Source organism: Mauremys reevesii, linkage group 3 (assembly GCF_016161935.1).
Source record: "Mauremys reevesii isolate NIE-2019 linkage group 3, ASM1616193v1, whole genome shotgun sequence".
NCBI classification, from domain to species: Eukaryota; Metazoa; Chordata; order Testudines; family Geoemydidae; genus Mauremys; species Mauremys reevesii.
In genome coordinates this window covers 146,287,116-146,312,336 of record NC_052625.1, presented here as the reverse complement: position 1 = coordinate 146,312,336, position 25,221 = coordinate 146,287,116, and the positions used below count along the sequence as shown (strand labels likewise).

The 25,221-nt window shown below is 39.5% G+C and overlaps 1 protein-coding gene across 10 annotated transcripts in view; it reads right to left on the bottom strand.

The window, feature by feature from the left end:
• UBE3D (ubiquitin protein ligase E3D) overlaps positions 1-25,221 on the bottom strand; it is a 123,407-nt gene that overhangs the window by 31,146 nt on the left and 67,040 nt on the right. For 3 of the 10 annotated variants that reach the window (XM_039532572.1, XM_039532575.1, XM_039532576.1), the window contains exon 9: positions 15,235-15,373. In XM_039532572.1, the coding sequence (XP_039388506.1) occupies positions 15,235-15,373 (139 nt within the window). Of the gene's footprint in view, positions 1-3,778; positions 3,983-7,556; positions 7,655-9,587; positions 9,865-14,610; positions 14,738-15,234; positions 15,374-25,221 lie in introns of those variants that run through there. The other 7 variants (XM_039532573.1, XM_039532580.1, XR_005597019.1 and 4 more) reach the window with 6 other exon arrangements.

The window sequence follows — 25,221 nt, the reverse complement described above, 5'->3', positions numbered from 1 at the left end:
CCTGAGCCCCACAAGCCCCAGTCTGTTGACCTGAGCTCTGAGATTCACTGCTGTGTAGACATACATTAATACAGAGCTACCTGGATCACTGAGTAAACTAGGCGCAAGCAAATGGTATGAATTTTAATACGGCCAAAGGTAAATGTAGACATCGAGAAGCAAAAAATGTAGGCCATACTTACAAGATGGAGGACTCTCTTGGGAAGCAGCGACTGGAAAAGATTTGGGTGTCATGGTGAATAATCAGCTGAACATGAGCTCCCAGTGTTTGCTGTGGCCAAAATGGCTAATGAGATCCTTGGATACATAAACAGTGGAATCTTGAGCAGAAGTAGAGGGGTTATTTCACTTCTGTATTTGGCACCGGTGCAACTGCTTCTAGAATAGTGTATCCAGTTCTGATATCCACAACTGAAGAAGGATGTTGATAAATTGGAGAAGGTTCAGAGAAGAGCCAGAAGAATGATTAAAGGACTAGAAAACATGCCTTATAGTAATAATATAATATATGGAGACATACACCTATCTCATAGAACTGGAAGGGACCCTGAAAGGTCATTGAGTCCAGCCCCCTGCCTTCACTAGCAGGACCAAGTACTGATTTTGCCCCAGATCCCTAAGCAGTCCCCTCAAGGACTGAACTCACAATCCTGAGTTTAGAAGGCCAATGATCAAACCATTGAGCTATCCCTCCCCTGTGATAGACTTGAGGAGCTCAATCTATTTAGCTTGACAAGGAGAAGGTAAAGGTGCTACTACCAGAGTCCAGAAGTACCTACGGGGGCGGGAAGGGGAAACACAAATATTTAATAATAGGCTCTTCAGTCTAGCAGACAAAAGTATAACAAGATCCAATGGTTGGAATTTGAAGCTAGACAAATTCAGACTGGAAATACAGTGTAATTTTTTTTGACAGTGAGGGTAATTAAATTAAATTGGAACAATTTAAGAAGAGCCTCGATAGATTCTCCAACACTGGCAATTTTTAAATCAAGACTGGATTTTTTTCTTTTTAAAGATATGCTCTAGTTCAAATGAATTATTTTGGGGAAGTTCTATGGCATGTGGTATACAAGAAGGCAGACTAGATTATTACTGTGATCCCATCTGGCCTTGGAATTTATGCATTTTATTTGCTGTTAAATAAGTGTACTAAAAGATCCTGGGTCAAATCCTAGGAGTTGATAAAAGTCCCTTTGACTTCAGTGGGACCAGGATATAGCCCACACTTCACAATATGTTGAAGAAGTGCACTGTTTTGGGGGTAGGGATGCAAGGAAGGGAAGAGTCACTAAACAGAAATATTTCTAACACAGCAAGTTCTATAGCTAATATTTAGCCACATTCTAAGTATCACCTTTAAATAGGAAAACAGCTACTGCTAATGGAATATATCCCCAGGATACCCATAAGGAATAGACATTTGTGATTAATTTGACTAGTCACTAGCTACTGCTGTATAAAAATACAGCTGAAAATGCATTTACTCTCTGTGACAGTAAAGAATGCAACTTAAAATAAGAATTTTTTTCTGTTTGTTCAGCAAGTCTCCTTCATTAACTTTTTTTTTTAAGTAGTAATATTGGTTTCACATTGTTATACAGAAGAAAACATGTTTTTCTTCTCAGCTTTTCTGCCTTTCTTTAAAGGGAAGAGACAAGTACAACTAAACACTGCAAGCATTAAGCACTAGTTTCTAATTACTGAAACAGAAGAATTGAATTACATGAGCTTCTGCTTAAAAGATATGAAGGGGCTAATCCAGTTGTCCCAGGTGATGTAAGAGGACACATGTCCAATACCTTTCCATCATAAGCCCACTGAAATATACCTTTATCTTAGTTTACACCCTGGAAACAAAGTAAAATGGTTTATAATAGAAATGAGAAATGCCTGTGGACACAGATCATTGCTGAAAACCTGAGATAGCAACATGAAGGAAAACATGGAGAGGTTTATTGGCCATAGACTGGAGCCATAGACTGTCTGGAAAGCAATTCCGGAGAAAATAAAAATGTGTTGGCCAAATTATTAAGTTATCTGAAATCACACAAATAATTATATTAAATTTTGATTGGCTGGAGAATCTCAACACGGAAACAAAAAAGAGTATCAGTAGTTTGGAGGGCCAACAAACAAAGAACATTATAACCAACATTAAATTATCAGTATAAAGTATTGGTTGATATAGAGAACAAGATTAGGTCAAGAGACAACCACTATGACTAAAGATAAGGTCCAACTGTGTGGCAAAGATGATCCCAAAGCTTCTGGAGCCCTATCATTTCCAGCATCACTTATCATAGAGAAGTGCTCTGTGATCTGGTACTGATCCCAGGAGTGGGCCAAGCAGCCAAGACAATTACATGTAGTGTCCATAAGCATGATTAAGACTACATTCTCAGTTACTTGAGTCAATAGGGCAGAATTTTTTTCGGGGAGCAAGGTATTTAAAAAGATACTTGTAGATAATTTTCTCTTATCTACTTTTCAGGACCAGATTTCAGGTTTTATGTTTCTCCATCAAGGATTGATAGCATCACTATTACTGAAACCAGCATAAGGAATACAACTCCCTGAGCTGTCTGTCTTGTTTGTTATTCCTACAAGCATTGGTATCATACAAAACCCGGATTGGGGGTCTCAGCAGGTAAAAAAAAAAGTATCAAATTTGAGTCTACCAAGTGATTACTGGTAGTTAATACATTAATAAGTTTTTTGGTATTTATTTCTTTTCCAAAAAAACAAAAATCAGTTCACCTTTAATGTGTTAGGCTGCTGTTATAACCAGAGAAAGAGGAAGGAATGTTAACCCAAATGGCCTGACAAAATCCCAACAATTATATCTGTCTACCCAAAACTCTCCCTGCAGTTTCAATTGGCTATGGTCTTCTTAAACTGCTGCACATTGTTCTGTGCACTATTAAATGGATGCCAGGCTTCACCTCAGACAGAGCAGCTTCTCCATCGAGAGTGAATTAATCCTTATGTATTAGTGGGCTTTGTTAACACTTAACAGCTGTATTGCCCTTTCCTGCAGAAAAACCCATGGAAAAAAAACCCAAATGCTCACTTGACAGCCTGTAAAATCAATTTGCTATATTGGAATACCTCTGTCTCCTCTCACACTATTACAGCAAGAGCCTTTGAATCAAAGAGTCATTCTATCCTCTCTTTTGATGCTGCTGCTTAAGAAGCTGTTGCATTTATAATTTTCCATTACTGATCACACCAGAATACCGTTTAGAGAGGAAGAAATTAGTGCTCAATCCTATTCACAGTGCAGTCTGTGGGACTTTTGCCATTTACTTCAATGGGAGCAGGAATAAGCCATTGGTAAGGCACCTTGGCCATCTCATCTCTTGCATCTTTCTTCAAATCCTTCCCTCTCACTTGTTGGATGGTCGATTCCTTTTTGTGTTTCTTCATATACTTACTATCTTTTCCTGATTCCAAACTTTAGTTTGTTTTCTAGCATCATCCACTAATTCATCATCATCTATCAATCACAGATCAAGGACCAACGATTTAAATGAGGATGATGTGATTAGATGACAAGATTCCTAAAACTGCAATGAATGATGGACTCTGATTTCTGATGGCAGGCAAGTTATATGTATGTCACTGGAGGCATTACATCAAGGCCATGATAAAAAGCATCACTCCGGATTCATCTTCAGCTGACAGTCAAGAACAAAGAACTTTAATAACCCATATTTCTTCCACAGTGCACTTCACCATAGCCAAATTGCTATTCCATTTCATAACTACTAGATATGATAGTTGGTTGTATGCCCCTTTAATTTGTTCATTTCTCCATTTGATTCTTTGAAAACCTGTCATTACCATTTCACTCTCCTTCAGATATTGTGGTCTCGAACTCCTCTGAATGTCTTGTCAAGCTGCCTTGCTTGCCAATACAACTCTGGAGTTAAGCAGCAGCTTCTTTTCACCAAGATACATTTCTCAAGGTCCTTGTAATCTACAATAAAATTTGCCCCATTATGAACTATAGCTACAATTTGATACAGTTGAATACCTGTATTTTCAAACCATCTTTTACTTGATTCAAAAACACTATAATGAATACACCTCTTTTCCATATGTTCTAGAACACCAAGACTCTTAAAGGAAGCAAACAGCAATATAGTGTAAGCTTCTGCAACAACTATCATCCACACAGTACATATCAAGTATATGAAACATTAAGGAGAAGCCTTATTATGGAGTCATTGCTTTATAATTTAAGAATGACTCATTACTCCCCATTACATTTATGGCTGAATAGCTGGTTATATATGGATCTTATGTCAGATCTCTGTGCAGTGTTGGCTGACAGACTGTAAAATACCCCTCACTTAATCAATTTATTAAGTCCGAACTTCCAGAACTAAAACTAGGTATCACATTGCTTCACAAAATCATAGACATGTAGGGCTAGAAGGGACCTCAAAAGATCACATAGTCCAGCCCCCTGTGCTGAAGCAGGACCAAGTATGCCTTGATGTGATGGGGTATACAAACTCCACACTGGGCCTGAAGGGGTTAAAAGGCAATGCTGGATCCAGGTAGCCCTGCCCCTCTGGGCCTACCAAGCATGCACTGGCTGGAGGAGCCGGTTAAAAGGGAGCTCAGCAACCCAGGCAAAAGGGTGGGTGGACAGGCTGCAGGAGGGAAGGTCCTTTTCTGGGAAGCTAGATAGAAGGTTGAGTCTGAGAGTGGACCATAGAATGGCCTCCTGGCAGCGTCTTTACCAATCACTACCCCTTTTGAGAACCAGCAGATCCTGCAGGGCCCCACTCCTTTGGACTTTCTTGTTTGTTAAGGCTGTTTGGACTAAGGGACCTAGGAAGGAAGTAGCCCAGGGCATCGAACATGGACTTGCTGCAAGTAGGACTTTGCCAGTGTTGTTTCTCACTGAGCCAGGGCTCAGGTCCCCCTACCACTCCCTTTTAAAGGCCAAAGCCCAGATGTGGGTGGAAAGTTGAAGATTCCCAGCTTAAGATCACGAACAGGCATCTCTTCTGCCCTGACAGAGTGGCAAGAGGCCAGAAGCTGGGTGCATTAACCACTAAGCTGCCTGGCCCTCCAAGTCCCCTATCACACTTGGTTTAGGTATCTTTTAATCCCTTAATTTAAAATCACCTGAAGTGTGCAAGTGAAGTTTTGTTTGTACAAATCTTTGTGGGAAATGATGCCAACATTCTTTGAAAAGTAGATTCTATGCTTTGTCCAGATAAGACAGTTTCTTTGCAATAGATCACAAAATTCTGCAACTAGCAGCAGCCTGAGGTTGTGAAAATGGTTTCTATGTTAAGCTCCCTACAGACAGAATGGCAGAGAGCTAAATACACCTTTATGGAGAGTTCCTTTCTCACTGTTTCAAACAGTATAATGAATAGTTAACACAATAAAGACACAGAGATGTTGAAAAGTTCCCTAGAATCTCTGATATGGAGACTCTTATTTTATTTACTCAGACTAAAATATAATATGGAGAATTGACTGAACCGTTTCCAACACACATACCAGCACATGACAATTACTATTTGCCCGTGACTTTGGTGAATGGTGATGGACGACAGAAAACTAGATGGTGCCTACCATATTGTAATACAAAAGCTAAATAATTAGGATATAACAACTACCTGCACAGGTTCTGAAATGTGGGGAAAATGACTAACAATTAGAACCATCTTAATGAAAACGAATATAAAACTATACCAGATGTGGCACTTCGTTTCTCTGCAGCATTAACATCATTCGTTATTGTGCATCAGGTATCACAAACTCTAATCAGACTAATCCACTCCGGATTTTCACAACCAAACCTGTACTATTCTTGTCTAAAGAACATTAGTACTTTTTCACGTGTTCCAAGAATATTGTTTTGGAAGATGTCACCAGATGACAAAGTTACACTTAATCTTCCAAATTCTTTGTGCAAGCAAATATTCAGTCTTGTGACGACATGCTGTGTGTTGTTATACAAGATTCTGGGTAGAAGGATTAGGGTGGAGAGAGTTGGAGAGTTTACTGAACTGGGCATGGGGAGTGAGATTGTGTGCAGTCTGCCTTGGTCTCTGGGGTTAATTCTTTGCTCCGTGGGAACCAGGCACCTGTGTTAAGCTTAGATTTCTGAAAAAAGGGGATTGCTTGTGTGCTTTTGGTAACCATCTCTCCTCCAGGATGTGTGTAAATAAAACAAGTTATATTTAGAATACAGTATACCCAGACTCTGTGCCACTGATTTCTTCTCCTCTGCAAAGCTGACTTGCAAGGCCATGGACATCTGGTACTACTCAGCAAAGGGGTGACACTATAATTTGGTTCCTGATTCTGGATCCCAGTTTAGGATTTTATTGCTGCTTTCTGAACCCTGATTCACCATTATCATCATCTCAAGTAATTACACAAAATGGGCTTAGCCAACTGGAAACATGGTGGGCTTTAGCCACCACAAAAATTGACAATTTGCATTAATAAAGCCAGAAAAGCACTGAGCTTGGAACAGAAGCTTGTTCATCTCACTTTATTAAAAATGGACAAATTTAGTCATGTACAAAGCAATTAATTAAAGCTATATTCAACAACTTATTTTTTTTAACTCTAGCCTTCCCCCCAAATATAAAGTTGTGCATGCCCCTGGAAAAATATGTTTTACATACGAAGTATAGTCACACATTAAAAAAACTGATGGATGGCTCTAACAGTTGCTCAAATAAATGTTATGGTAAACTACAGAACTATCAGAGTTTCAGTGATGATTTAATCAAATCAACTTAATAAAGTATGATAAAATGGCAGAGGCACAAAAAATAGCATCATAATCTCTTAATTGAACCTGGAAACTCTCTCAAGCTTCATGGAAATATTTAAAGTGGTATAATTCTTCCAGTATTGCTTGTAATTTCCAGCGGTGGCTGGTCATCATATTACCACTTCTTTTCTATTTATTCGGAAGTGTTTTTATGCAGTACAATAACATTTTATTTGTTTAATAAGTGTAGCCTTTGTACTTATACTAAACTGCAAAACTGATGCTTGCATGAAAGATATAAAAGTGAGGTAACTATATGGCATTAATCACCATAAATGAGAAATAACCAAACTTAAAAAGAGAGCACACAAATGTTATCTAAATCCTCACAACGAAGAATTTATTTGCAGATATAATGCAAGAGAGATTTGGGTTTTTTGTTTGTTTTAGATCATTTACCACAGGAAATATGGCGGTTTAAGAGGGAACAATAATATGGTTCCAGACAAGATTAAGTCTTACATCATCCCCTTTAGAACTGATACCTTGGCAGCATTAGCTGAAACCAGCAAAAATTACTACAACAGGGGGCTTCCATGCTGAGGTCTTATAGTCAAGATAATCTTCTTGGAGGAGCCAAAGGAGACTGGCACTAATGTTACTGTGATTTCTCACTTTAAGAGCAATTTTAGCTCAGTCACTCCAAAGAAACAAAACTGAATATATGTATATCAATGAAGCTATGTTCTGTGTATTAATAGCAGTTTCTCCACTTGATTATCAACACTGGTTGAGAATTTCAAAACACCAGTGCAGTCTAGGAGATTTAGAAAAGGAAATTAATGGAAGATGTCTCTAAATCCTCTAGATGGTTCAGATTTTCAAAACCGTTTCCTGTAAAAGAATCAAAGGGTATGGATCCAGATGTTTGCAAAATATAAACACCAACAAGTTCATATATAATAGAAAACATCTCCATTTCATTTTACGGCAGACCCCATGCCTCAGTAGCCATTGGTAGGAACTCTCAATTTTTAAAACATTTTTTTTTTTAAACAAGAGGTGCAAGATATGTATAAATCTACTTCATTTTCCTTTCTGGCATGGGTGGGCAGGAGACCCATTTTTAAAGCCAATCTCTCTCCCCAGTCTTCATGCTTCCCTACCTCACTGCCTGTCAACTACCTTGAGCAGCAGTAGCAACAATATCTTCTTCCCTTGCTTCTAATGTCACTTCCAAAAATGTCCCAAGGCAGCAGCAGAGTCAATCTTATAAGAATATGGATTAGTTCACTTCTGCTGCTCAGATTGTTCAGGGGGAACAGGAAGAGTGAAACTGACCACATCCTTCAAAGTTTTATTCTGCTATTGCTCCAGAAATGACTGGAAGAAATAATAGAAAGTATCCATACATGTCCTCTCAAAGAAATTTTATTATTTGTGGGAGAATGTGCAAGTGCTTTTTACAAACTTCAGGTGATGGGAAGTCTCTAATATATCGAGGCATACACTTCAGTTCAGCCCCTGTTGTGCATATATATTACAAACATAGTAATTCTGAATCTATATCCATTCTGTAATAATTACTGAACAAAATGGAGTTCTCAAGCTATAATGAATGAACTTAAAAATTCTGATGTTCCCTAAGTAACTTGTTTTTTGATCAACTAAATGTTATTGTGCATCAAATTACAAATAAAGACCACTAAATATTTCTCTATCAACAGATAATTCAAAATAGTTACAGGTTTAAAACAATAAATGGATTCAAAGATTTTTTTAAGGATGGAAATTATTATAATCACTTAGTCCAACCTCCTGCATGACCACAGAATTTCAGCTAGTAATTCCAGCATCAAGCCCATAGTTTATGGCTGAGCTTGAGCATATATTTTAGAAAGACATACAGTCTTGATTTAAAGACTTCAAGTGATGGAGAATCCACCACATTAGTTGATAAATTTTTAAAATAGGAATTTATTCACAAGGACACACTGCTGGCTGAACCTTAACTATAGAGGCACCATTATGATAAATAATGCAACAATAAGGTGAAAATGATCCTTTTGTACCATCAGCTAATTTCTCTTGTCAGAAAGGGCTTGTGCAGCTACAAACTTTCACTGACATGAGATTAAATAGAAAAGAAACTCTAGAATTGCAGCAAATGAAATGCTGACATTGCTCTATATTCCTTAAAACACAACTTTCTTTCAAATTCATGCAATTGTAAAAAATAAATAGAAAATGGCTATCTGTTTAACTCCCAGAATCACTGTTACAGTCTATGGCCATAGGAGCCAATGCTTGGTACTGAAGCCTGTTTTTCCACAATAACAAGATTGAGAGAAATATGCTAAACAACCCCATATATCATCATAAGAATTCAGTATATAAGACATTTTCTGTTCAGTGTGCTTGAATTCAAAGAAAGGCAAGATACATTAGCAAAACATAACAGATTACTTGTCACTTTAAAGCATCTCCCAGCATTAACTGCTTTCTGCTGTAAGTACAAACATATCAATATATCTGACCAGCTTTTACGCTCAGAAGTAACAGATGAACAGTTCAGTAACAAAGTAGATGATGGGTCAAATGGGTGCTAGCTATGAAGAGAAGTTCAGCCAGATAGTAAAGCAAAGAACTGCCAGCTCCTGAGGGAAGAGAGGCAGAAAGATCAAGAGTATAGTGAGCTAAAGCAATTTTCCAAACAATGTAAATGAGCCCAGCAAAAGAGGGCAAAAAAAGGCTCAGTGCAAACCCAGGATAGGAAACTTTACTCATAACCTTCTGAGTTTTATTCCAACAGGCAGGTCCTCCTCAGCTCTTCATAAATCCCCTTTGTACTGCTCCAGAGGAATCCACAGTTGGCTCAGTGAGCCCTAGAGCACCTGCCACAGGCCCCCTTGGTGGAGAGATGGGCCATGGGGGTTGTCAGGGACAGAAATCAATGTTCTTCAGTAATCCTGGTTAACGAAGAGACTCCTTGGAAGCAGTTATCTACTAGCGCAAATTAGAGTAGCCCCGGTTGCTGGACTAGGTGAGCCAATGTTTGACTTTTTCCTCTTTATTCCTGCCACACACTTGTCTTCCTACGTCAGCTACAGACAACAAAGAATTTCAGTGCCGTTTCACAAGAGCGAAGAAGATACGACCCACAAAAACTGCCAAGAATCGATGTTCTGCTCTCATGCAATTAGGCAATGTGGAAACCTGTTGTAGTGTATATACTTGATCAGTAAATTCAGACAGCTAGTGTTATGATGCCTTCTGGTGCACTCCTGTCATATGCTATTTCAGTGATACAAACCATACTGAAACATTTTAACAGGGTCATACCAGAATGAAAAAATATTTTAAATATTATGTTACTAAGCAGCGTTAAGCAAGCAACAGCACACTGCTAGAAAACAGAAGGCAATTTATAGTGAGCACAGATATGAAGACCACTAAGCTGACCCCAGAGAGCACTTTTAGAGCACAAGGCAGAACAGTTTATTACTGAGATTATTAGCAATTAAGCGTATTTCCTTTGTGTGCCTTTTTATACCCCAGATGTAATCCAATCCATATTTATGCCAATCAACAGATTTATTACTGTCTTTAACACTGCATTGTAACACAAGCAGCAAAGAGTCTTGTGGCACCTTATAGACTAACAGACATTTGGGAGCATGAGCTCTCGTGGGTGAATACCCACTTCGTCGGATCCATGTAGTGGAAACTTCCAGGGGCAGGTATATATAAGCAAGCAAGAAGCAGGCTAGAGATAACGAGGTTAGTTCAATCAGGGAGGATGAGGCCATCCTCTTCTAGCAGCTGAGGTGTGAAAACCAAGAGAGAAGAAACTGGTTTTGTAGTTGGCAAGCCATTCACAGTCTTTGTTTAATCCTGAGCTGATGGTGTCAAATTTGCAGGTGAACTGAAGCTCAGCAGTTTCTCTTTGAAGTCTGGTCCTGAAGTTTTTTTGCTGCAGGTTGGCCACCTTAAGATCTGCTATTGTGTGGCCAGGGAGGTTGAAGTGTTCTCCTACAGGTTTTTGTATATTGCCATTCCTAATATCTGATTTATGTCCATTTATCCTTTTCCGTAGAGACTGTCCAGTTTGGCCAATGTACATAGCAGAGGGGCATTGCTGGCATATGATGGCATATATTACATTGGTGGACGTGCAGGTGAATGAGCTGGTGATGGTGTGGCTGATCTGGTTAGGTCCTGTGATGGTGTCGCTGGTGTAGATATGTGGGCAGAGTTGGCATCGAGGTTTGTTGCATGGATTGGTTCCTGAGTTAGAGTTACTATGGTGCAGTGTGCAGTTACTGGTGAGAATATGCTTCAGGTTGGCAGGTTGTCTGTGGGCGAGGACTGGCCTGCCACCCAAGGCCTGTGAAAGTGTGGGATCATTGTCCAGGATGGGTTGTAGATCCCTGATGATGCGTTGGAGGGGTTTTATCTGGGGGCTGTAGTGATGGCCAGTGGAGTCCTGTTGGTTTCTTTCTTGGGTTTCTCTTGCAGTAGGAGGCGTCTGGGCACACGTCTGGCTCTGTTGATCTGTTTCCTTATTTCCTCGTGCGGGTACTGTAGTTTTGAGAATGCTTGATGGAGATTTTGTAGGTGTTGGTCTCTGTCTGAGGGGTTAGAGCAGATATGGTTGTACCTCAGTGCGTGGCTGTAGACAATGGATCTTGTGGTGTGCCCGGGATGGAAGCTGGAGGCATGAAGGTAGGCATAGCGGTCGGTAGGTTTTCGGTATAAGGTGGTGTTAATGTGACCATCACTTATTTGCACCGTGGTGTCTAGGAAGTGGACCTCCCGTGTAGATTGGTCCAGGCTGAGGTTGATGGAGGGGTGGAAGCTGTTGAAATCGTGGTGGAATTTTTCCAGAGTCTCCTTCCCATGGGTCCAGATGATGAAGATGTCATCAATGAAGCATAGGTAGAGAAGGGGTGTGAGTGGACTAGAGCTGAGGAAGTGTTGTTCCAGGTCAGCCATAAAAATGCTGGCATATTGTGGGGCCATGCAGGTGTCCATGGCGGTGCTACTGATCTGGAGATATATATTGTCATCAAATTCGAAATAGTTGTGTGTGAGGATAAAGGCACAGAGCTCAGCAACCAGTTGTGCTGTGGCATCATCAGGGATACTGTTCCTGACAGCTTGTACTCCATCACATATGTGGACTCTCTACTCAGACCCTATGGCACCAGCACTCCCAGCTATCTCCGTGACACCACTGATTTTCTGAGGAAACTACAATGCATTGGTGACCTTCCAGAAAACACCATCCTAGCCACCATGGATGTAGAGGCTCTCTACACAAACATCCCACACACTGATGGAGTACTCCTGTGCTATAGATGAAATCAGGTGCTAACTTATGCCTTGTCTAGGTCACCAGTTAGGGATTAAGAACTACCTACTGCATATTTTTTCTAAATCTACAGCAGAAACATACATGTATGTTCTGTGAAGAAAAATACTCTGCTGAATAAAACATTGGCTTTCTACTTGGGATGGCTATATCAGTTGAAATACCAATTGTTGAGACAAGAAGAAAGCTTTCCAGGCTCTTTTCGGCCCAATTCCAAAAATATAATATATATCTACTTTTTAAAAAATCTGCTCAAAATACTTTTGTAAACTGCTGACAATTATACATTAAAGGTGCACTGCAAAGGAAAACAAAAATTGGTTTTGCCCTTTACTACTTCTTAATGACATTTAACGTATGACGTCTTGTTTAACAAAATAACCCACTTTTTTCCACGCTGTATTTAAGACTCGACATCCTTTTCCCCCTCATTCGGGTCATAGGGTACTTCACCTGGTGTGATATCACTATTCAAGACTCCTGCATGCCTTGTCAGTTTTTTCCATGAAAGGTATGGAAGAAAGGATATAATATTCCTAATATCTGTGGTACAGAAAGTGAACAACAAGCAAAATCAGAAAAATCTTTCTGAAAAATAAGTCTGAGGCAGACTTCGTCCATTTTAAGGATGCAGCTGACACAGGAAGGCAAGCAAAGAGCATAGACAAATGGTATCTTTAGCATGAAGGACTATTCTTAACACTATCATTAGAACAACAGGGTGGTGATTGCATCTGCATTTTCATTAGATTTATACACAAAGTAAGGTATCAACAATTTACTAGCACTTTAACAATTTATTTTCAGTGCTCACATCAGCAAAAGCTTCGAACTAAGCATGTGAACAGCCCCTGAAGTTAGCCACATCTGTATGCTTCACTGGATCAGGACATAAAATTAACAAAGGATGCTAGAAAAAAACGTTTCTCATGTGCACAGTCATATTTGGAAAATGAGTTTACAAACAGATCACCTACAACTAAAAGAATTCAACTGGCACCTCAGGAAAGAACCTTCTCTAACTCCAGATGCCATAGTGAACTTTGGCAAAGCAAGTATAGCATATGCCAAGGCTCTGATCCTGCAAAGAGACATGCACTTGTGCCAGTGCTGAGTACCAGTGAAATCAATGGGGCCCAAATTAACCACATCAGTGCACTGAAATCAACAGGGCTTTACAGAGGCACGAGGATTCTTCACATTAATCTTCACAGGATTATGGTGCAAATTACCACCAGTAGCTACTTTTTAAGGGCCAAGTCCTATAAACATTCACAACGTGAGTAACTTCATTCACAAGGGTAGTGCAATTGAAGTTAATGGGACTAGTCATACGAAAGCAGGCACTCATGTTTTTTTCAGGTGTGGGACCTAACCTTCTGTCTACAAAAGGGGTAAAATATTTATTGAATTTACTGATCCATCTCTCTCTGGGTTTGCTAATCATTTCTCCGTTCCCATCTATATCCAGATAAAAATTAAAGAAACCTCCCACTCTAGAATCTCAAACACTACACACACACAAACAGTGCAAGGTGTATCCCATCAGCATACAAAAACAGACTTTCATTCAAACTATTTCTTAATCCCAAATAAAACTGGGAAGATTTTACCCCACATTATGGGCAGTAAACAAGTTATATGAATGGCCACTATTTAACAGGCAACCCAGATTGTTCAACTGCATCAGTGGCTGCATCAATCTATAAAAAAAATTAATTTTGCAATATCATTCCACCAGCACATAGAAGATTCCTCAGTTTTATGATCCAAAAAAAAGCACAATTCAATAACAGTTCTGACTTTGGGTATAAAAACACCATTCTGAAATAAACAGCAATAACTGCTATTCACGTGACAGTTCAAAAGACTACAGACCCCCTTTTCAAGTTCACAGAAGGTAGATGATAAGCCAAATAAAAAACTGCATGTTTAGACATGCGTCTGACGAAGTGGGTATTCACCCACGAAAGCTTATGCTCCAATTCATCTGTTAGTCTTAAAGGTGCCACAGGACTCTCTGTTGCATGTTTAGTTATTTCACAACTCAGTGGGCCAAATTCTCAGATGATATATATCAATGTAATTCCATTACAGTCAATAAAGATACACCACCTTACACCAGCTGAGGTTCTAGCCCAATATTTCTTTTATGAGCATTTCTTTTCATTTACTTATTCTGACCTTAACAACGGTAAACACAATTAGAAAGAAATCTCAGTAAAACAGAAAAAAATAGTTTACATAAAAACCCTAAAATTGCGTTCTATAGCTTAAGTAAACTCCCAAATGAGACATAGATTTAGATACATTTATTGACCTAAACCAATCAACTGTTGATTCATATAATTGATGGACTGAGTCAAGGATAGACGAAGAATATTTTAAAGGAGGCTGAATTAACACATTTTATTATGAGTTAAAATGACTATATATTTCATTTGTAAACATATGTACATACTCATTCGTAAAGAAGATAAAAATTATACAAATCCCTTTCACATTTTACGTTATATTATTTTCTCTTCAATAATTACTTCAGTAGAAATGTTAAAAGCCCCATTTCTTTCACTGGAGAGGGCTTGGTGCTGTTGAACAGTAATCTATAATAGGACAGATTGTGACCATTTCACTGCCATGCACACACACTGAATTGTATGAGTTCCATCATTCAAGGGAGTGATCACCCAGGGAAGTAAAGGTTCATAATCTGATTCTTTGTTATTACCACAATTACTTTAATTTTCTTTTTTATAAGGGCTTTGACATATTGCTGTGTTTTAACGGAGTTGTGCTGCAATTGTTCTACCTATCCACGCTTCCCGTTTTTAAAAAGTCATTGGTGGCATTTATTTAAACATGCTCTTTAGCTTGGACAGTTTAAAAATCTTCTATACCTTCTCACCTTGGTCTAAATATTAAAATTCTGGGGAAAAGTGCATACTAAAAAAATAAATTCTTCATTGCTGTATTTAGTATTATAACTAGCTATGTAGCCCCAACTGATATGCCTTTAATTTGGAGGGTTTTATGCGTCCCCAGGGGGCCTGCTCTTTCCTACAGATAACACATCTATATTGAATGAAAAACAGTTCATTACCTGGAAGGAGTTCATGCAGCGTAGTGAAGGTGGCAGACAAGCATTACTCAAACTCAGTATCAACAACAATTCCAAACAGGTTTTTGATGGAAATGTTAGAGGATGAACTCCAATATCATTTTCCCATGCATCAGCAAGGCTGGAAAGTAACAAGAAATCCTGTTAATTAATTCATGTAAAGTTAATTCACGTAAAATACATAGTGCACACATGGTTCAAACAGATGCTAAAAAAAGACTGTACTGTTTTCTATACCCTAATAGTTCTATTTCATGTGCACTGTCCTTTCGGAGTCACAGGCCAATGTATTTTCCTTACAAGGTTGGTAAATGTGAGAGGTATTTTGCTATTATCACCAATTTTACAAAAAAGATACATAATGAGACAAGACAATTTAGCACCCATCAGAACAATTCATTTTTACATTTGTAATTCTAAGTTTTAACAATATTCTGAATCAGATCTCAACTGTCACTGTCAATTTCCTATCATACAGTATTTTTGCATATATAATATTGCAAAAAGAACAGCTAGTGTATTATTATGAATCCTTTTTATTTTTATCCAGTAGCAAAACTGTCACTTATCACTGATGAAAAGGTAGGAAGGCAGAGACTCTGAGGCCAACTGATTTTTAGGGTATAGCAATGGAACAAATCTACACCAACGAAAATCAACCCTAATTTACTTTACATGGCTTTTTGGTTTGAATATAAAATGCACTGAAATTCTCAGAGCTAATCACACTCAAGCACAGAAACAGCAGCCAACATAACTTTTTTTTGGTACTTATTCTTGCCAATTTATGCTGAGGAATAACAGATTGTTTCAGCAAAATCAACTCAGAATGTCAGCACAACCAGTTTGCAAACGCATGTTAAGCTAGACTTCCTTTTCTTCCATGTAAGAATTGTCAGATCAGATTAATGGTCCATTCAGTCCAATAATCTGCCTCTGAAAGTGGCCAGTCCAATGCTTGAGAGCAAACTGCAGTTACAGATTTAAATACATATTTTTATTAGCAGGTCAGCCACTTCATTTTTGCATTTCTTCAGCTCTCCTGGAAACATATCAACCAAACCTGGTGACTTGTTGCTGTTAAATTCACTAGTTTGTCCCTCCTCTTTCAACAGCTGAATCTCTAGGAGTACCTGAAAAGAGCAGTATCATCCCACCATTCTCAGTGGCATAGATCGAGACAAAGAACTCACCCATTCATTCATTCCATGTGCAATATCCTTACTTTCCTTAATTGCTCCCTTTAGCGTTGGTCCTAGCTGACCCACTGATTCTGTGACAGACTTACTGCATCTTATGTACTAAAAACATTTCTTGTTATCTATTTTCTCTTCACACTCCCTCTTAGTTTCCCTAATTTCTATCTTATGTTTTACCTTCCAGTTTATGCTCCTTTCTATTGACGTCTCAGGGATGGGGATTTTTAATTGAGAAATACCTGTTTGGCTTGAATGGCCTCTTGAACTTTCGCATTTGATCACACTGTTTCCTCCCCCCTTGCCTCCCTTCTTCCTTTTTTGTTTGGAAGTATGGAGGATTCCTTTGGCTCTATTACATACACTATGCTGAAGTAGCTGCCATACTGCATCCAAGGATTTTAACTTTCTCAGTTTTGACTTAAGTGATTTTTTACTTTATTTTAAATCCACCTTTTCTAAAATAGGTCAATGTGCTCATTTTTGGAGATGTTTCTTTCTGCAAGGATGTTGGGGAAGTTCTATGGCCCGTGTTATACAAGAGGTCAGACAGGATGATCAGAATGGTCCCTTCTGGACTTGGAATGTATGACTCTATGGATTTAATTATATAGTGGCTCAATTATAGTTACTTCTTAAATAAACTCAGGGGCGGCTCTAGGCACCAGCGGGCCAAGCGCCCGCTTGGGGCGGCATCCTGGGGAGGGCGTCATTTGGCCCCGGTGGAGCTCCCGCCGGCATGCCTGCGGCAGGTCCACCGGAGCCCGGGACGAGCGGACCTGCCGCAGTCATACCTGCGGCGGGTCCCGTCTTCCCGCGGCTCCGGTTGAGCTCCCGCAGGCATGACTGCGGCAGGTCCGCTCGGCCCGGGCTCCGGTGGACCGGCCGCGGGCATGCCGCGGAGCTCCACCGAGCCAAATGCCGCCCTCCCCAGGATGCCGGAGCCGCAGGAAGAGGGGACCCGCCGCGGGACTGGGGAAGGGCGGCGCAGCGCTCCGCGCTGCTTGGGGCAGCCTACTTTGTAGAGCCGCCCCTGAATAAACTCCTATGGATTTCTTACTACTAAATTAGCAATAATGTCTCCTTTTGCATGCTTTCAGACTAGCTGATCCAAGAGAGCATGGTTTACATTGTTGAAAGTTGTTTCTCTAAACCAGGGGTTGGCAACCTTTCAGAAGTGGTGTGCCGAGTCTTCATTTATTCACTCTGATTTAAAATTTCGCATGCCAGTAATACATTTTAATGTTTTTAGAAGGTCTCCTTCTATAAGTCTATAATATATAACTAAACTGTTGTTGTATGTAAAGTAAATGAGGTTTTTAAAATGTTTAAGAAGCTTCATTTAAAATTAAATTAAAACACAGAGCCCCCTTGACCGATGGCCAGGACCCGGGCAGTGTGAGTGCCACTGAAAATCAGCTCACATGCCGCCTTTGGCACGCATGCCATAGGTTGCCTACCCCTGTGCTAAACCTTCCCTGATGTGACATTTGACCAGTTTATATTTGGGCAGTTACTATTGTTTTATTAGACTTTCTGCTTCTTTGTTCTTCTTCTGCTCTCTCACTCAAGGGAGTATTAAAAATGTTTTTCTTCTTCTGTAATTGTCCTTGTGGATGAAAGAAAAACTCCTCTTTGCTAAAAATGGAGTATTTTATTGTTTTCTAATACAGTTATTGATTTTACAGAGACTGTTTTTATTTTGCATAGACTAGCTGTCTCAACTGCCATCTAGGAGAAAGTATTGTTTGCTTTCACACCACCAGATCTGGAAAAGGCCCTGTCGTGTGAGATGAGTGCCTCCTAGGAGGTACTAAGCAACTAGTGGGAGCAGCATCACCGGGAAGCACTCTGCTCCTTGCAGGATCAGGTCAATGATGCTAGCACAGAAAGAGTACCTCAACACTGTTCATTATTTATACTTCCCTAATTTGACTAGCGTATGGATCCCTCTGCTACTTCCTCTTCTGCCACAAAATTCCATGAAGGTGACCCCAGATTGGAAGTAGATAATAGAGGGGTATAAACACAAGTCCCTAGTTTGGACTAAATGTTATGACAGGAGAACTCACCACTGAAAATAAACCTAGACAGTTGACATGAGTCAAGTCTAGAAACCAACCCCCAAAGCAGGTAAATATAGTAAAATGTGCTCAACAAAACGGTTCTGAACTAGGAACAGCACACGTCTTGAGTTAAGCAAAAAGGACATGAGTGTACTTTGCAGCTGGACACTAAATCCTTGCTTCTATCCTTATACATTGTTAAAATTCAGCCATGCCTGCCAGCTATTTCCTTATTAGGAAAATTCTTCCTAGTCATAAGTTAAAAATAAAATCACTAGCTTTCTTAGCTAGAAGCACCATATACTGTAAATATTCAAAAGGAGGTAAAAAACCCCAAACCCCTGAAATACTCCACATACAACTTAGAAATCAATTAAAATAGTAAAAATTAAAAGTAGAAAATACTGTTACTGTAGAGATCACCTAGTACACTCACTGGGAAAAAAGGCTTACATTTAAAGTAGCAAAGGCAATTTTCCAAATTACTTGAACATACTGAGGTTAGCCTAGTGCAGGGATAGGCAACCTATGGCACGCATGCCGAAGGCGGCACACGAGCTGATTTTCAGTGGCACTCATAATACCGGGTCCTGGCCGCCAGTCTGGGGGGGCTCTGCATTTTAATTTTATTTTAAATGAAGCTTCTTAAACATTTTAAAAACCTTAATTACTTTACATACAAAATAGTTTAGTTATATATTATAGACTTATAGAAAGAAACCTTATAAAAACGTTAATATGTATTACTGGGACGTGAAACCTTAAATTAGAGTGAATAAATGTAGACTCGGCACACCACTTCTGAAAGGTTGCCGACCCCTGGCCTAGTGTGAATTTCCAGATATCATCCAAAACAAAATTCTTCTACTTTACCAAAAATATATTAATTACTCCCCACCCCTCTTATTATAAAGTCTTTGCTTCACAGATAACTAGATTCCCAATGAACGTTAGTGTGAAGTGTTTGTTTATAAATGTTTTCAGATGTGGTTGATTATTTATAACGGATCTCAGTCTTCATGTTACATCTCTTTTTATGGGAAAGTAATTTCTTAAAGAGGCTTACCACAGAGCTTAAAAAAATGTGTCTCATTACCTAAAAGCAATACAGCACAATCTTCTTAATCAGGCTATCCAACATTGGGATGTCTCTCTGGGCACCTATGTAGTCTAGCAACAAGGAATGGCAATGAATACTGCTTAATTGGGATAATATTAGCATGAATTAGCTAACACAGAAAGCAGCAATGCATTCCTTAGCAACATGAGCTACAACAAGTACATCAAACCTGTCCTTCACTCTCCAACAGGCTTCCCATCTACCAAATCAAATTCGAGGTCTCAGTCCTTTATCTTCAAGCCATTCAATGGTCTGGGCCCAGTACAAATGAAAGATCTCTGAAGCTCTGGGATGAGGACCATAGTTGACAACTTGGCTCCTCAAGTACAATGAAGCTGTCCACTGCAAGGGTAAAGCTCGTTTGTGCGAGAGTAGGAGCTTTTTCTGGGGCCACTCCAAATGCAGTGCAACAACTTTCACAGGATCTAGGGACGACCTCAAACATCACCACATTCTGTGCCAACTGCAAGGTGTACTACTTTGACCTTGCCTTCACTCCCACCCCCAGCACAGAAGACATAAAAGAATTTAAAAAGAAAGAAAGAAAGAAAACCGCACATAACTTTCTGGAGAGAAAGGAGAGTGTCACATTGCAAACACTAGTAACACTGCTTAATGCACTTCTGGGTGGTGCACCAATACTATAGAGATGAGGGAGGTATAAGAGTCTGAATGGAATAGAATTCTGCTTAATGGGGGCCCACAAGACTACTGCTATAAAGTATGTCTTTCTATGCTTTGATCTTTTAAAATGGAGGATACAAAATAATAATGATTAAGAAATAAAAATTTAAATGCCATGAACAACTCTTTTTTTCTAGTAGTTTCGTATACTGTGTCTTTCCAGAGTTTTCCCTAAGGGCTTGATCCCTGCAGCAAGGATTCAGGTAGTGATATCATAATCATGTTACCATACTGGGCAAAAGATACAAAGCAAGGAAAAGAATGTTGCTGTTATATGTGTGATAGTGTAACTTCATTGGTTTCAAATGAGTTGCTCCAGATTTGCAACATTATAAATGAGAATAGAATTTGGCCTGCTGACTTCAAATTTTGATTACAATAGGATTACTCATATCAGTGAAGAAAACTGAAATGACAAGAGGAAATCCCTGAATCTGGGATGCATCATCAGTTCACCATAGGGTGACCAGACAGCAAGTGTGAAAAATAGGGACGGGGGTGGGGGGTAATAGGTGCCTATATAAGAAAAATCTCCCAAAATCAGGAATGTCCCTATAAAATTGGGACATCTGGTCACCCTAGTTCACAGACATCAAGTCACCTTATCACACAGTTACATCCTAAGAGACAGTTGAACTTCTTGTTGAAACAATTCCAGTAGTTCTGACTGGAGCTGATTCAAACATGGATTACAATAGCTGGATCATTGCTGAGGAGGAATGAGATAGTCAGTGATAGAAGGTGGCACTTTTGATTATTGTTACTCTTTTGAGTATCTAGGATTAACAAGTGTTCTAGCATTACCCAAGGCTGCATTTTTCTTGCCAGCAGTAGGGTATACATGTCCACAGCTCAAAAGGAAATGGTGGCATTTTCCAATTCCTTGAAATGTTTTCCTCTTCCATCTAGTACCACTTCATTTTTTCCTGGATACATCTTAACCTATGTGAGAATAGCTGGCTTGTTATTTCGTTAACGTATGGCAATAACTGTAGACTGTGCTGTCTGGACTGGATGAAAAGACAAAGGAGCATGTCACTGACACACTGCTAACATCACAACCGGTGTCATAGAATGAAAGAAACATAGGGCAGGAAGGGGTCTCAAGAAGTCAAAGTCCAGCCCCCCGTGCAGAGGCAGGACCAAGTAAACCTAGACCAGTGGTTCTCAACCTGCAGCCCAATCAACACACAGCTGTGGCCCATTTGACATCCTCAGGGCCATACAGGTTGTATATTTATAAAGTGTGGATGCAGCCCATGTAACATCTCGAGAGCTGCATATGCAGCCCACAATGGTAAATAGGTTGAGAACCATTTCCTAAATTGTGGCACCTGGATCTGGACACAGCAATCCAACTGAGGCCTCATCAGTGCTGAGTAATATGGGAAAATTACCTCCTGTGTCTTACATACAACACTTCTGTTAATACACCCCAGAATTATATTAATCTCGCAACTGCATCACATTGTTGACTCAATTTGCAATTCACTATAACCTCCAGATCCTTTTCAGCAGTACTACCACCTAGCCAATTATTCCCCATTTTGTAGTCGTGCATTTGATTTTTTGCTTCCTAACTAAAGTACTCTGCACTGTTCTTGGTTGAATTTCATCTTGCTGAATTCAAACTAATAGTCCAATTTGTCAAGGTCATTTTGAATTCTAATCCTACCCTGCAAAAAATATGCTTGCAGCCCCTCCCGGCTTGGTGTCATCCACAAATTTTATAAGGACAATCTCCATTCCATTATCCAAGTCTTTAATGAAAATACTGAACAGTACTGGACCAGGATTGACCCGTGGGACCCCACTAGATCCGACCTCCAAGTTTGACAGCGAACTATTGTTAAATACTGAGTGTCATCTTTCAACCAGTTGTGCACCCACCTTGTAGTAATTTCATCTAGATCAATTTCCCTAGTTTCCTTAGGAGAATGTCATGTGGGACTGCATCAGAAGTCATACTAAAATCAAGATATATCATGTCTACTGCTTACCCCCATCCATTAGGCCAGTTACCCTGTCAAAGAAGGAAATTAGGTTGGTTTGGCATGATTTGTTCTTGACAAAGCCATGCTGGCTATTCCTTATAACCCTATTATCCTCTAGGTGTTTACAAATTGATTGTTTAATACATTGTTCTAGTATCTTTCCAGGTACCAAAGTTAGACTGACAGGTCTATAATTCCTTGGGTTTTCTTTGTTCCCCTTTTTAAAGACAGGTACTATGTTTGCCCTTCTTCAGCTCTCTGGGACCTCACCCATCCTCCAGGAGTTGTCAAAGATCATTGCTAACAGTTCCATGATTGCTTCAGCTAGTTCTTTAAATACCCTAGGATGAATTTAATCAGGACCTGCTGACTTGAATATATCTAACTTATTTAAATATTCTTTAACCTGTTCTTTCCCAATTCATTCTCCCTTCTTGTTAATATTAATTATTTTGAATAATTGGTCACCATTAAACTTTTTAGTGAAGATGGAAGAAAAATAGGCATTAAACACCTCAGCTTTCTTGATGTCATTAATTATTAGCTCTCCTTTGCCACTAAAAGGATCTACACTTTTCTTCATCTTTCTCTTTATTTCTATAATGTATTTCAAGAACCTCTTCTTATTTCCTTTTATGTTCCTGGCTAGGTATAACTCATTTTGTGTCTTAGCCTTTCTGATTCTGTCCTTACGCAGTTGTGACACTCTTTTGTACTTCTCTTTAGCAATTTGTTCATGTTTCCACTTTTTGTAGCATTGCTGTATGATTTTCAGGTCATTAAAGAGCTCCTGATGGAGCCCTATTGGATTCTTTATATTCTTCCTGTCTTTCTTTTGCATCAAGATAATTCGCACTTGTGCATTTAATACTGTCTCCTTGAGAAACCGCCAGCTGTCCTGAACTCCTATTTCCCTTAAATTTTCTTCCCACCAAACCTTGCCTACCATTTCTCTGAGTTTCTTAATGTCTGTTTTTTTGAAGTCCATTGTCTTTATTCCGGTCCTTTCCTTAAAATCATTAAATCTATTGTGTTATGATCATTTTCACTCAAATTGCCTTCTATTTTCAGATTCACTACCAATTCCTCCGTTTGTCAGAATCAGGTCTAAAATGTATGTCCCCCGGGTTATTTCCTCCACTTTCTGAAACAAATAGTTGTCCCCAGTACAGTCCAAGAACTTACTGGAAATTTTTTGTTTTGCTGTATAACTTTTCCAAAAGATGTCTGGGTAGTTAAAGTCCTGCATTTCTCCCAGATCTTATGTTTTGGGTATTTTTGTTGTGTGTTTTGATCTGCCTGCTCTTCCTGATTTTGGGGTCTGTAGTAGATCCCATCATGATATCACCACTATTTTTTACCCCTTTTATCTTTACCCAGAGACTCTGAACTGGTCTGTCTCCCACCTCCTGCTGGACCTCAGAACAAGTGTACAGTCAGGTCTCGATTTACATGGTATTTTTTGCACGGTTTCAGTTATGCACAGTCATTACATTGTGACCCTCTATTTTTAACATCAGACATAATTTTGCAATTGCTCCTAATAGTTGCACATGGATATCAAATATTAGCAGTGACAGCACTGAACTATACAGGCCCCATATGTGTTAAAAAGGAATTAGAGTAGCTGGTTTACTGTCATTCCATAATTTCCTGCCAGGACACATAGGCAAAGAAGCAGTATCTTGTGATCAATTGTGTCAAAGCAGCTTAAAAAAAATCAAAATCAATATTTCACCTCTGTCCATCCCAACTAAGGGGTTTCCCAGTCAATGATATTTCTGTACCATGACTTGGCCTTATACCAGACAGAGAAGGATGCTAATGGAGGGCAGAGGCTGCTAGATTTGGTTTGCTACCTCTTCTTGATAATCTTGCCCAGGAATGATATACATGAGACTAGACAGTAGTAAGCTGAGGGCTGGCACTGAGGGATTTCTTTTTAAGAACATCTAGACTAATATGTCTTTCGGGGAGGTTGGAAGAATATCAGTCTCCCTGACAGAATGCACTCTGTTACAGCAAAGGGCTGAGGCATTCCTTGACAGTTTTGATCAGCCAGGTGTGCCACAAGTCTCAGCTTGCACTGATGTCTTTTAGTACTTCTAATGCTGCAACTCCATTTGCTAGACTGGGATTTTTTTTAATTGCTTCTAGTCTTTATGATTGTGGTGAAGATTTTCCAAAATGTAGTGATTTCTTCCTGAGTCTGCATACAGACAGCTCTAGTGCCTCTGCCGTTGATCAGAGCTTTCCCAAGCAGCAGGAGAATCAAGGTATTTTTACACTGCTGCTGCTTGGAAATTCTAAAAGCAGCAGTGGAGAAGCAATTATATTGCAGCCAACATTTTAACAAGAGGTTCTCAAAATTGCTCCCCTTTACTCAGTGAAACTCATGGTCTGATAGATGCCTGTGCTCAGAGACAGGAGGAGGGAAAGACTGGGGAACCTCTTATTTACTTTTTCCATTGTATGATCTCCAAGAGTAAGTCGTCATCAGTCAGTATAATACAGAAATGCATAAAAAGCAGGGCTGAGATTCATTATACTCAAGGGACTCCAACCCTCCCGCCACGGGGTGGTGGAATTTTTGCAAGGAGTTGCCATATGTTTCTCCCAGCACACAGCTGCAACAGAGGTAAGTGCGGGAGCAATTCCCAGGGGAACAGCACCCACAGAATAGACCCAAAGTGAGGGAGAGTAGACCATGCTGTTATCAGTAAAATGGCAGTCTCTCTAGCCATCCCCTGGCAGCAGTATTTGAGTACCTCACAAATGACAGCATAGCCTAAAAAGGCAAGTTGTCCAAAAGAATGAAAAAAAAATGTACCTAGAAACAAGTAGAAATGAAGAAACAACTGATGACATTATAAATCACATAGGAGCGATGTGAGTACCAGCACTACGGA